The sequence below is a fragment of the Myotis lucifugus genome, unplaced genomic scaffold, assembly GCF_000147115.1.
Source record: "Myotis lucifugus unplaced genomic scaffold, Myoluc2.0 scaffold_198, whole genome shotgun sequence".
Taxonomy (NCBI): domain Eukaryota; kingdom Metazoa; phylum Chordata; class Mammalia; order Chiroptera; family Vespertilionidae; genus Myotis; species Myotis lucifugus.
Genome location: NW_005871246.1, coordinates 1,673,558 through 1,685,907, shown reverse-complemented (window position 1 = coordinate 1,685,907; position 12,350 = coordinate 1,673,558). Strand labels below are relative to the sequence as shown.

General features: G+C 45.2%; 1 protein-coding gene across 9 annotated transcripts in view; it reads right to left on the bottom strand.

Annotated features, from left to right (window-relative positions):
• ZC3H18 (zinc finger CCCH-type containing 18) overlaps positions 1–12,350 on the bottom strand; it is a 67,169-nt gene that overhangs the window by 22,190 nt on the left and 32,629 nt on the right. For 8 of the 9 annotated variants that reach the window (XM_023761109.1, XM_023761110.1, XM_023761112.1 and 5 more), the window contains 2 exons: positions 7,419–7,536; positions 5,187–5,455 (listed from right to left, as the gene is read on the bottom strand). The exons of the other annotated variant lie outside the window; for it this stretch is intronic. In XM_023761109.1, coding sequence (XP_023616877.1) covers positions 5,187–5,455; positions 7,419–7,536 — 387 coding nt within the window. The remainder of the gene's footprint in view (positions 1–5,186; positions 5,456–7,418; positions 7,537–12,350) is intronic. 9 annotated transcript variants of the gene reach the window in all.

Genomic DNA, 12,350 nt, shown 5'->3' with positions numbered 1-12,350 from the left:
CTAATTTAGGGAGGCCCAACCTCCATCTGCAATTCAGATAAAAAATAAAAACTTTATCACAACCTAAGTATCCTGCTGTAGCCATAAATAACTCTAAAATGATAGCCTACCAGTCCTAACATTTACTTTCAGAACACACAACTATATACAGGAAAGGAGCTTGTTTAATGAGAAGATCAAGAAGAAGGAATGCCGAAACCCGGTTTGGCTCAGTGGATAGAGCGTCGGCCTGCGGACTGAAGGGTCCCAGGTTTGATTCCGGTCAAGGGCATGTACCTGGGTTGCGGGCACATCCCCAGTGAGAGATGTGCAGGAGGCAGCTGGTCGATGTTTCTCTCTCATCGATGTTTCTAACTCTCTATCTCTCTCCCTTCCTCTCTGTAAAAAAAAATCAATAAAATATATTAAAAAAAAAAAAAAAAAAAGAAGAAGGAATGACAGCCTAGCCAGTGTGGCCCAGTGGCTGAGTGTCAACCTATGAACCAGGAGGTTACAGTTTGATTCCTAGCCAGGGCACATGCCCGGGTTGTGGGCTCGATCCCCAGTGGGGGGCGTGCAGGAGGCAGCCAATCAATGATTCTCTCTCATCATTGATGTTTCTATCTCTCCCTCTCCCTTCCTCTCTGAAATCAATATATATATATACATATATCCTATCTAATAATAGAGAAACATGGTAATTAACAGTAACTTCGCTACCCTTCCCATTGGCTAATCAGCGAGATATGCAAATTAACTGCCAACCAAGATGGCGGCTGGCAGCCAGGCAGCTGAAGCGAACAGGAGGCTTGCTTGCTCCAGTGATGGAGGAAGCCAAGGTTCCCCGCCTGCTGCGGCCCAGCTCTGAGCTCCGGATGCAACAATGTTGCAATTATAGAGGCTAAACAAACCCCAGGTACCTGCTTTCAGCCGCCAGCGGGCTCAGAGCTTAGAGCGCCAGTGATGGCAACAGAGTTTCAATTATAGAAGCTAAACAAACCCAGATACCTGCTTTCAGCCAGCCACGGCCTCAGAGCTGGAGCTGGCTCTCAGCTCCAGTGACAACTATAGAAAGTAAATAAACCCCAGAATAAAAGAAAAAAAGGAGAGGCTGGGAGCTTCAGTCACCCGCCAGCCTGAAAACGGCCCTCAGCCCCTCACCCAGACTGGCCAGGCACCCCAGTGGGGACCCCCACCCTGAAGGGGGTGTGACCAGCTGCAAACAGCCATTATCCCCTCATCCAGGCTGGCCAGGCACCCAAGTGGGACCCCCACCCTGATCCAGATCACCCTTCAGGGCAAACCAGCCGGCCCCCACCCGTGCACCAGGCCTCTATCCTATATAGTAAAAGGGTAATATGCAAACTGACCCTAACAGCAGAAGGACTGGGATTGACTGGTCACTATGACACACACTGACCACCAGGGGGCAGACGCTCAATGCAGGAGCTGCCCTCTGGTGGTCAGGGCGCTCTCACATGGGAGGAGCTCTGCTCAGCCACAAGCCAGGCTGATGGCTGCCAGTACAGTGGTGGTGATGGGAGCCTCTCCTGCCTCCTCAGCAGCGCTAAGGATGTCCGACTGCAGTTTAGGCCTGCTCCCCGCTGGCAAGTGGACATCCCCCGAGGGCTGCCGGGCTGCCAGAGGGATGTCTGATTGCCATCTTAGGCCCAATCCCCCGGGGAGCGGGCCTAAGCCAGCAGGTGGTCATTCCCTGAGGGGTCCCAGACTGCGAGAGGGCACAGGCCGGGCTGAGGGACCTCCCCTCCCCCCCCCCCCCCCCGAGTGCACAAATTTTTGTGCACCGGGCCTCTAGTATGTGTATATATATGTGTGTGTGTGTGCATGTGTGTGCGTGGACAACTCAATAGCAAAATGCTAAATAGTCAGATTTAAAAATGGGCAAAGTTTCCAAATAGACATTTTCTCAAAGGGGACATACAATCAACAGATACATGAAAAAATGTTCTACATCACTAATCATCATAGAAATGCAAGTCAAAACCACATTAAGTTATCTCCTTACACCTGTTAGAATGATTATTATCCAAAACAAGCAAGCAAACAAACAACCCAACAAACAAAAAGCCCAAACAAATCCAAGAAATAAGGGTTGATGAGGATCTAGAGAATGGGGAACCTTGCACTGCTGGTGGGAATGTAAATTGGTGCAGCCACCATGAAAAACAGTATGTAGAGTCCTCAAGAAATTAAAAATAGAACTACCATATGATCCAGCAATCCAATTCCATTTCTGGGTATATATCCAAAGGAAATGAAATAACTCTAGAGGTATATGCACTCCCATATTCACTATAGTATTATTCAGAATAGCCAAGACATGGAAATAACCAATGTCCACAAACAGATGAATGGATTAAAAAAAAGTGGTAAATATATTCAATGGAATATTATTCAACCATGAAAAAGAGCATCGCACCATTTGGGACTACATGAATTGACCTTGCGGGCATTATGCTAACTGAAATAAGCCAGATAAAGACTCTGTTCTGATTTTATATTTTCATATTGGAATCTAAAAACTCATAGAAACAGAGAGAAGAATGGTGGCTGCCATGTACTAGGGCAGCGGTTCTCAACCTGTGGGTCGAGACCCCTTTGGCGGTCGAACCACAGGGGTCACCTAAGACCATCCTGCCTATCAGATATTTACATTACGATTCATAACAGTAGCAACATTACAGTTATGAAGTAGCAACGAAAATAATTTTATGGTTGGGTCACAACATGAGGAACGGAAGGGCCAAAAGGTTGAGAACCAGTGCTAGGGGGTAGGGGAAATGTTGGTCAAATTATATAAATTTTCAGTTATAAAGTAAGTTCTGGGATCTAACATATAGCATGGTGACTGGAGTTAACAATATATATATTTTTAAATATATTTTATTGATTTTTTACAGAGAGGAAGGGAGAGGGATAGAGAGTTAGAAACATCGATGAGAGAGAAACATCGATCAGCTGCCTCCTGCACATCCCCTACTGGGGATGTGTCCGCAACCAAGATACATGCCCTTGACCGGAATCGAACCTGGGACCTTTCAGTCCGCAGGCCGATGTTCTATCCACTGAGCCAAACTGGCTAGGGCTGGAGTTAACAATATTGTATTGTGTATATAAGTTGCTAAAAGAGTAGACCTTAAATCTTATCACCACACATGCAAAAAAGGTAATTATGTGAGATGATGCTGGTGTTAACTAACCTTAGTGTGCTAATCATTCACAACATAAATGTGTCAAATCATCACATTATACACCTTAAATTAACAATGTTATATGTCAATTGTAACTAAATAAAGCTGGAAAAAATAAGAGGCCTCCCCTTAAAAAGAAAAAAAGAAAATAAACTTCATCACAAAGGTGAAACGACAAACCACAGAATTGGAGTATGGATTTGCAAATTAGATATCTGATAAGGGACTTGTATTTAGAATCTATAAAGAGCTTTTAAGACTATCAAATTTAAAAATGGGCAAAGGATCTGAATAGATATTTTCCCAAAGGAGATATATATGTATGTCCAATAAGCACATGAAAAGATACTCAACCTCCTTAGTTATCAGAGAAAAAGCAAATTAAACTACAATGAGATAGCATTTCATACCCATTAGGATGCCTATAATAAAAAGGATACATAACAAGTATTGGCAAGGATGAGGAAAAAATTGGAACCCTCAGACATTTCTGGTGGGAATGTAAAATGTTACAGCTACTTTGGAAAAGTCTAGAGTGCCTCAAAAGGTTAAAGATAGTTACCACATGACCCAGCAATTCCAATCCTAGGTTTTCACCCAAGAGAAATGAAAAACATGTTCACACATAAAGCTGTACATGAATGTTCATATTCATGACAGCTAAAAGGGAGAAACAACCCAAATGTTCAACGAATAGTTAAACAAAAGATCATATATTTTGACCAAAGGACCAGTGCACAAAAATTCGTGCACTCAGGGTGGTGGTGGTGGTGGTGGTGGTGGGTGTGTCCCTCAGCTCGGCCTGCGCCTTCTCGCAGTCCAGGACCCCTCTGGGGATGTCCACCTGCCAGCTTAGGCCCGTTCCCCTAGGGGATCGGGCCTAAGCTGGCAGTGAGACATCCCTCTGGCAGCCTGAGAGCCCTCGGGGGATGTCCGACTGATGGCTTAGGCTGGCTCTGCCTCGGAGGCGGGAGAGGCTCCCGCCACTGCCACTGCTGCGCTGGCCAGCCATGAATCGGCTTCTGGCTGAGCGGCGCTCCCCTGTGTTGAGTGTCTGCCCCCTGGTGGTCAGTGTGCGTCATAGCGACCGGTTGTTCTGCTGTTAGGGTCAATTTGCATATTACCCTTTTATTATATAGGATTCCATTTATACGAAATGTCCACGATAAGCAAATCCAGAGACAGAAAGTGGATTAGTGGTTGCCAGGAGCCAGATGGGTGTTTGGGGAAAATGTGGAGTGACTACTAATGGGTACAAGGTTTCTTTCTGTGGGACAAAGGTGTTTTAAAATTGTGGTGATAGCACCACAAGTCCAAGAATGCTCTATAACCAAATGAATTTGTACATTTTAAATGGGTGTATTGTATTGTCTGAGAATTATATCTCAATAAAGCTGTAAAAAGCACACACTAAATTTCATCTAATTCTTTGATTTTCTAGAGAGGACCACCTTTCCTGCTCCAGTATTTAAATATGTTTAAAAAGAAAAATAAGCTGTGCGAAGCCAAAGCCTGCCTTGCCCTTTGGGCCTTTACTGTGGAGCATGTCCTCACTGCCCACCACAGCAGCCCAACTGGCAGTTCTCATGGGGCAGCATGGAACCTGCCACACAGAGAACAAATTAAATGGAGAGGCCAGTCGTCCACCTGGAGACTCAAGGTCCTGCATTCTAGTTGCTAGAGCACCACACTGTGGCCAGCAACAAACATGCACAACCTAATTTCTTCTCCCAAGCCCCAGATGAACTGGGAATACAGGACTTTACTGATTTAGGAAAATAATAGTGTGGTGCACACAGTGCATGCTTCACAACACACATGTTACATGATGAGGCAGCAACTACTAATCAAAACACATTAACATTTCTTCAGCAACTTACTTTGGGACTGCAGGGAAAGGGCTGTGGGAAGCAGGCAGGGCCAAGACAGTGGAGCTGCAGGCCCTTCTTCCGGGGCCCCACAACCCAGCAAGGAGCCCAGTGCTGGGTGGCCTACCTTGGTGGCTGTGGGGAGCGGGGCTTTGGCTTCTCCTTTTCCTTCTCCCGCTCTTTCTCTCTGTCTCGGTCTCTGTGCTGTCTGTCCTTCTCGTCCCGTTTGGCTCGCTCTCGCTCCCACTCCTCTTTCCTCCGCTGCCGCTCCTTGTCGCGCTCCCGCTCTCGCTCACGCTCCCGCTCCCGCTGCCGGCGCTCTCGTTCTCGTTCTCGGTCTCGCTCGCGCTCGCGCTCTCGCTGTCTGTTCTCTCGCTCTCTTTCCCTTTCCCGTTCCTTTGTTGAAAAGCCAAACACACAAAAACACACGCCAGCTGCGATTGAAACACTTATAATGGAAAGTACAAAGAAAATGCAGAAGAGCAAGCGAATGAAGATTAGGGAACAATCTCTGGTGGTAATTTTGTACGGTTTCTCCTTAAAACACAATGTTAAAGAATGGATTAGATGCTAACTTAGGGTGCAACACAACCTAAGAGTGAACTCTTCCAACCACTAATTCTAACCTAATTAGCATCCAAGGGCTGGTGTGAGTTCTAGCTGCCAGCATATGAGCCAGTGGGCCTTCCTGGCCTCAGCTCTTCACATGTAGGGTGGAGACAACCAAGACTTTGCACAGGCTCAGGCCTGGGCATCCAAAGCACTGTGCTCAGTGGTGTCTGAAACAGAGAGTGCACCTCAAAATGGTGGCTCTTGTTTTTCTAAGCATAATCCTTAAACATCTTTTTCAACGATTACTCTGTTCTCATTCATATATTTGCTCTAATATTCAAAATTAAAAGTGAATAATGCCCAGATCACAGCACACTGGCAGGTTTTGAGCTTTAGGTGGCTGGGAAGAAGTGAAGTGCACTCCTGACCTTCCTGCTGGCCCACCGTGGGGCACCGTGGGGGGAACGTGGTGGAAAGGGACTCCAGCAGGTCCCTGCTATATTCCAAGGCAGCCCTGCCTGGCACGAGGCACTGCACCCCTATAGCCCAATCCCAGTGAGGAATCTGCTCTACTGGGTAGAGGGGCATGGATGGTCAACCAGGGTCTTGTCTCTCCATAAGCTCGCCATTTGATGGGTTCCCAGGGAAGTCACCTTCCTTTGGTCCTAAAAACGCATGACTACCACATAAATCTTAGCATAAAAACTACTAAACTGCTTCTAACTGATCTCTTTCTAGTAGCAGCTTTTTCATATCACCCTAATTCAACTTAAAGGCTGAAGCACATATATTCACAAATACAGATAGTCCTCGGGTTATGTCGGACTTGACGTATGTCATTTCGTGGTTACGTTGCCATCTCCATTTAAAAAAAAAAAAGTTGCCCTAACTGATTTGGCTCAGTGGATAGAGTGTCAGCCTGTGGACTCAAGGGTCCCAGGTTCGATTCTGGTCAAGGGCCTGTACCTGGGTTGCAGGCACATCCCCAGTAGGGAGTGTGCAGGAGGCAGCTGATCAATGTTTCTCTCTCATCGATGTTTCTAACTCTCTATCCCTCTCCCTTCCTCTCTGTAAAAAATCAATAAAATATATTTAAAATAAATAAATAAAAAGACAAAAAGGCCCCTACCCTCCTCCTGCATTAAAAAAAAAAAAAAGTTGTCATTTTGACATATGTACATATGTGCTTTATGTTTTTTATTATTTAGTAAAGGTCAGGAATTGTTATCTTTTAAATTTTTTTTATTATTTCACTTCACTACTGCTGTGTATGTGCTCCATGTGCTGCATGTGAGTAACGGAGGTACTTATGTAAGTGGGTTCTGACTTAGGCAAAAATCGCACCATAGGAATGGATCTCCGACGTAACCCGAGGACCTACTGTATACACTAAACTCTCAAGAGAAGTACTATTATAGACCAGTTCTCCATTAGACGACATGGTTGGTAGAGGCCCAAAGGAATGTACTGAACTGGTTAAGCATAACAATTATAAATGATACTACTAAGGAGCCTGAAAAAGTAATATGCTTAAGAGGGTGGAACACCCTGCAACTTGTATCAATACCCCAATCACCAAGTGTAATTTAAAAAAAAGGAAAGAACATAGATAAACCGAAGAAAGTCTCTGTTCAAATCACCACATATTTAATATGTGGATCTGCATTAGTTCTTCAGTCAATGGGTTGGAATTAGTACACTGTGCTGACATAATTAAGCGCACATGAAGTCCTAGAAATAAAAAAAGCGGGCAATTTGAACAAATCAATCAGTGAAGTTCAGAGCTGCAAATCTAAGTCCTACTTACCCGGTAATTCTGGTACGGTTCTGTTTCTGTATATTGCACCCTGAAATTCTCATACTGCCCGCCACGCCAGAACCGGTCTATTTCATAATCATAATAAGGATCTGCATAAGGCTCAAGTCTGAAAACAAAAACAAAAAAAGTAAATCTTTTCACTTAAAAATAGTATTGCAAACATACTACATAAAAATGTTAACAATGCCCTGACTGGTTTGTTTCAGTGGATAGAGCGTCGGCCTGCGGACTGAAGGGTCCCAGGTTCGATTCCGGTCAAGGGCATGTACCTTGGTTGCGGGCACATCCCCAGTAGGGAGTGTGCAGGAGGCAGCTGATCGATGTTTCTCTCTCATCGATGTTTCTAACTCTCTATCCCTCTCCCTTCCTCTCTGTAAAAAATCAATAAAATATATTAAAAAAAAATGTTAACAAAAGAATCCAATACTACGTTAAGAAAATAATATAGCATGACTACATGGGATTTATTCCAGGAATGCAAGGTTGAGTCAATATTAGGAAATTTATGAGTAAACCTCATATGATAATACACCTAAAGAGAAAATTAAAAGGATTCCATCTACAGATGAAGAAAATGTCTGTGATGAAAATTCAATACCTCTTCCTGATGAAAATACTCAAGAAAATAGGAAATAATGCTTTCTTAATATATTCTAGAATAAAGCCAGCATCTTACTTTAGGGGAACAGGAGAGAAATTTTTTAAGATTGGGACAAGGCAAGGAGGCCTGCTGCTTCCTTAATGACCCACCATTGTGCTGAAGGCACTGCCAATGCTGGCAGATTGAGAAAAATTAACATATAGAAACCAAAGGCCTGGGACAGGGAGGGCTAGAGGGGGTCAATGGGGGTAAAAGGGGACATAATACTTTCAATAATAAAGATTAAAAAGAAAAAAGAAACCAACGCCTTCATATACACAAATAATAACTAGTTAGGAGACAGAGGGTAGAGAAAACTTCATTTTAGCAAGAAAGAAAAAAAATACTTAGGAACAGCACTAGCCGGTTTGGCTCAGTGGATAGAGCATCAGCCTGAAGAGTCCCAGTTTCAATTCCAGTCAAGGGCACATGCCCGGATTGCAGGCTCGATCCCCAGTAGGGGTCGTGCAAGAGGCAGCCGATCAATGATTCTCTCTTGTTATTGATGTTTCTATCTCTCTCCTTTCCCTTCCTCTCTGAAATCAATTAAAATATATTTAAAAAAAAATACTTAGTAACAAAAACATTTGACCAGAAATATGCAGAACCTACTTGAGGGAAACTTTCAAAACACTCTTGAAGACACAAAAGTCATGGCCATCTCTAGGCATCTTCATGGCCTTCCACTGGTTGCTTTCTAGGAAATCTCTCCTCTGGTGTTTCCAGTGCCCCTGGCAGAGATAATCCAAGGCTGGCTCTGCCAAATGACACAGTTCTTTTTCATCCCAAACAGTCAGACATCTTTCTAACAACCTAACCTCACACCACTCAGATGATATTTTTAAAAATATATTTTTATTTATTTCAGAGAGGGAGGGGGAAAGAGAGAGAATCATTGATTGGCTGCTTTCTGCACGCCCCCCCACTGGGGATCGAGCCCACAATCCGGGCATGTGCCCTTGACCGGAATCGAACCTGGGACCCTTCAGACTGATGCTCTATCCACTGAACCAAACCGGCTAGGGCCACTCATATAATATTTAATGACAACCATCAATAACTGCAGCACCACATCTGCTACCCAGAAAGGAGAGAATACAGTCCCTGAGGCACAGACTTTTCCTGTGTCCTTAAAAATACAAAACCAACACAATACATAGCCGATGAAGACCTCAGAAAACACTTTTCCAAAAAGGCGTGATGGTATATGCACTCTGCAAGGAGGGAGTGTGGACAAATTTGTTTGGGGAAACTAAGCAAAATGAAAATGGCCCCTCTCCTGTAGGATTTCAGTTTTAAGTGTTCCTTGAACTAAAGGGCTTGTGGCATTCCCTCAGCTGCCTCCCTCAGAACCAAGCCTGGGCTGCCCACCAGCTCACAGAGCCTGGATCTGCAGGAGTCCATAAAATGTTGTCATGAACTCAACCTGGCAATGACTGCCTCCTCAGACAATCTCAAAGGATGAGTGCTGGCAAGGGTGCATTCCTAGGCCCTGGGCGTGTGGCCTGTCTAGCTCGTTCCAGACTAACCCCCTGAACTTGTCTTCAAGGCCTCCTTTTCTCTGACTTCCCAGTGAGCCACAGCAACCTAGCCTAGGCTCTCCTGTTGCTTCTTCTATGCCCTTCCTTATTTCACTGTCCTAAATGTATTTTTGCTGCAGTGATTCTCTAGTGATTTCAGAGAAGAAGGGTTTACTAAGAAGCTCTATTCCAGACAGATCTACTGCCAATGATCTTATTCCTTGAAGCTGACACTCTGTGCATTTTGGAGGCCCCTTGTGTCTTCTGAATCATAGGTTCCTTCAGGACTTAGTGGAGTACAGTGCCCCACAGCCCCATGCAGAGATGACATTTCTTAATGACTCTTATGCATGAGGTTTTACAGGTCAGATGGTGTCTGAATAAGGTGCCTAAGATGGTGGAAATGGAATTTTAAAAGTTATGAAGTAGAGCATTCTCCTCCAGGGAGCATATTCATGCCATTCTTTTCCCCTTTGCTTTCCCCCACAGGCATGTATCTCCTAAACTCCAAGGGACCCAATGAGATTTGCAACCAGGGGAGCAATGGGCAGTGGCAGCTCGTCCCAGACTAACCCCCTGAACTTGTCTTCAAGGCCCCCTTTTCTCTGACTTCCCAGTGAGCCAAAGCAACCTAGCCTAGGCTCTCCTGTTGCTTCTCCTATGCCCTTCCTTATTTCACTGTCCTAAATGTATTTTTGCTGCAGGTAATAAATTCTTGCTTGCTGTTCTACAAAAATAATAAAAATAAAAATAGAAAAGCATTATTTTTACTAAGTGATCTTGCTAAGTAAATTCTTTATTTTTAAATACATTTTTTATTGATTTCAGAGAAGAAGGGTGAGAGAGAGAAACATCAATGATGAGAGAGAATCACTGATCGGCTGCCTCCTGCAGACTCCTCACTGGGGCATGTGCCCTGATCAGGAATCAAACCATGATCTTCTGGTTCATAGGTCAGTGCTCAACCACTGAGCCATGCCGGCCAGACAGTAAATTCTTTCTAATTCCAAAAGCAAGTAAAAAAACAAAACAAACAAAAAAAAACAAGCAAAAAATAATAATTTTCCCATCCTTTACCATCTCAGAATACTTCCTCAGGAGTTCTTGACCGGGCAGCTTTCCCATGGGTACTACAACCAAGTACCTAGCTCCACATGACCAGAACTAACCACAGTAACTAGGTTCCATGTGACAACTATTCAGAGTTTTTCTATCCCTACAACTCAGCATCAGGTCTGACAGCTGATGTCTCTGAATTGAAATCAGTGGTTCTCACATTTCACTGGGCACCAGAATCACTAAGGGGGTTTGCTAAAAACAGCCATTTGGGTTCCACCCTCTCTAGAACTTCTGATAGGGCAACTCTGAGAGAATGCATTTCCAACAAGCTCCCAGATGCTGCTGCTATTGGTCCAGATACCACTCGCGGAGAGCCACAGCTTTCAGGCCTTTTACCACCTTTCCCCACTTGGGCTGTAACCTTGATCACAGGGCCTGCTGTGTCACTGGGTAAATTCTGTTTTAACAGCCCCCTTACTCCCCACCATGGCAGCCACTTCCTGCAGTTGCTACCTCTTTCTGCTTCTGCAGTCACCTAGAAGCATGTCTTTATGTTAAATGCTCTCCATTAAAATAGCCAGGTGGTTTCTGTTGGTGAACCCTGGCTAACACAGCCCTTTCACTGACTGCCATCAGAATCAGCTGGGGCACTTTCCTACCTGACACACTTCAGGACCCTGATCCCAGAGGTCTGGACCAGGTCTGGGTGTGGGGCCTGGAACGTGCATGTCACAGCAAATGTTGAACAAACAAACAAAACACAAGTAAAAACCTGGCTCTAAGGGCCCGTTTTCAGAAGCTTCAGAGTCTGAGAGTCCTGCAGCATCAACCTTTCCTGTCAGAGAAGGCAGGTAGCAAACACGGGGCAGCGTTAGAGCACAGCTGCTTGTGCAGCAGAGGCCACCACAGAACCAGACGTGCCAGACTGCTCCCCATCAGGCACATTTCCTGGGCCCATGCTCTAGCCAGGACGAGAAACAGAGTGTTAAGGATGGACCATGTGGTTCTAAAGCCTCTTCTCTCACCACTCACAAGCACCACACTCAGAGCAGATCTGTATAACTAGCTCCTGTAACTCCCACGAACACCCCGCAGACAAGGGCAGTGTCAACACCTTCACTTACACTAGAAAAAGGTGAGGCCTTAAGACCTGTGGCAATATGCCCCAGGCAGCAAATGCAATTCTCACTCAGACACTCCTGTCTGTTACCTAACACTTTCCCCACACAATTAGGAAACAAAATCTTAACTACTCTTTAAACCAGCGGTCACCAACCTTTCAGACCTCATGGACCACCAGTTGGCAACCACTGCTCCAAAGGTTTCCTTAAACCAGTGGTCGCCAACCTTTCGGACCTCACGGACCACCAGTTGGCGAACGCTGCTTTAAACCTCTACCCCAGTGGTTGGCAAACTGCGGCTCGTGAGCCACATGCGGCTCTTTGGCCCCTTCAGTGTGGCTCTTCCACAAAATACCGACTTCTGCGCATGGGCCACGAAATTTCAATCACATTGTACATGCGCGCCCGCACGTGGTATTTTGTGGAAGAGCCACACTCAAGGGGCCAAAGAGCCGCATGTGCCCCCCCTGGCGTTTGCAACACCGGTGGAGAGCCATCGATCACCTCACCCCTGGCGCCTCAGAACATCCTTGATGACACATAATGATATCACCACTCCTTGTATGAGGAAGGAACGGCA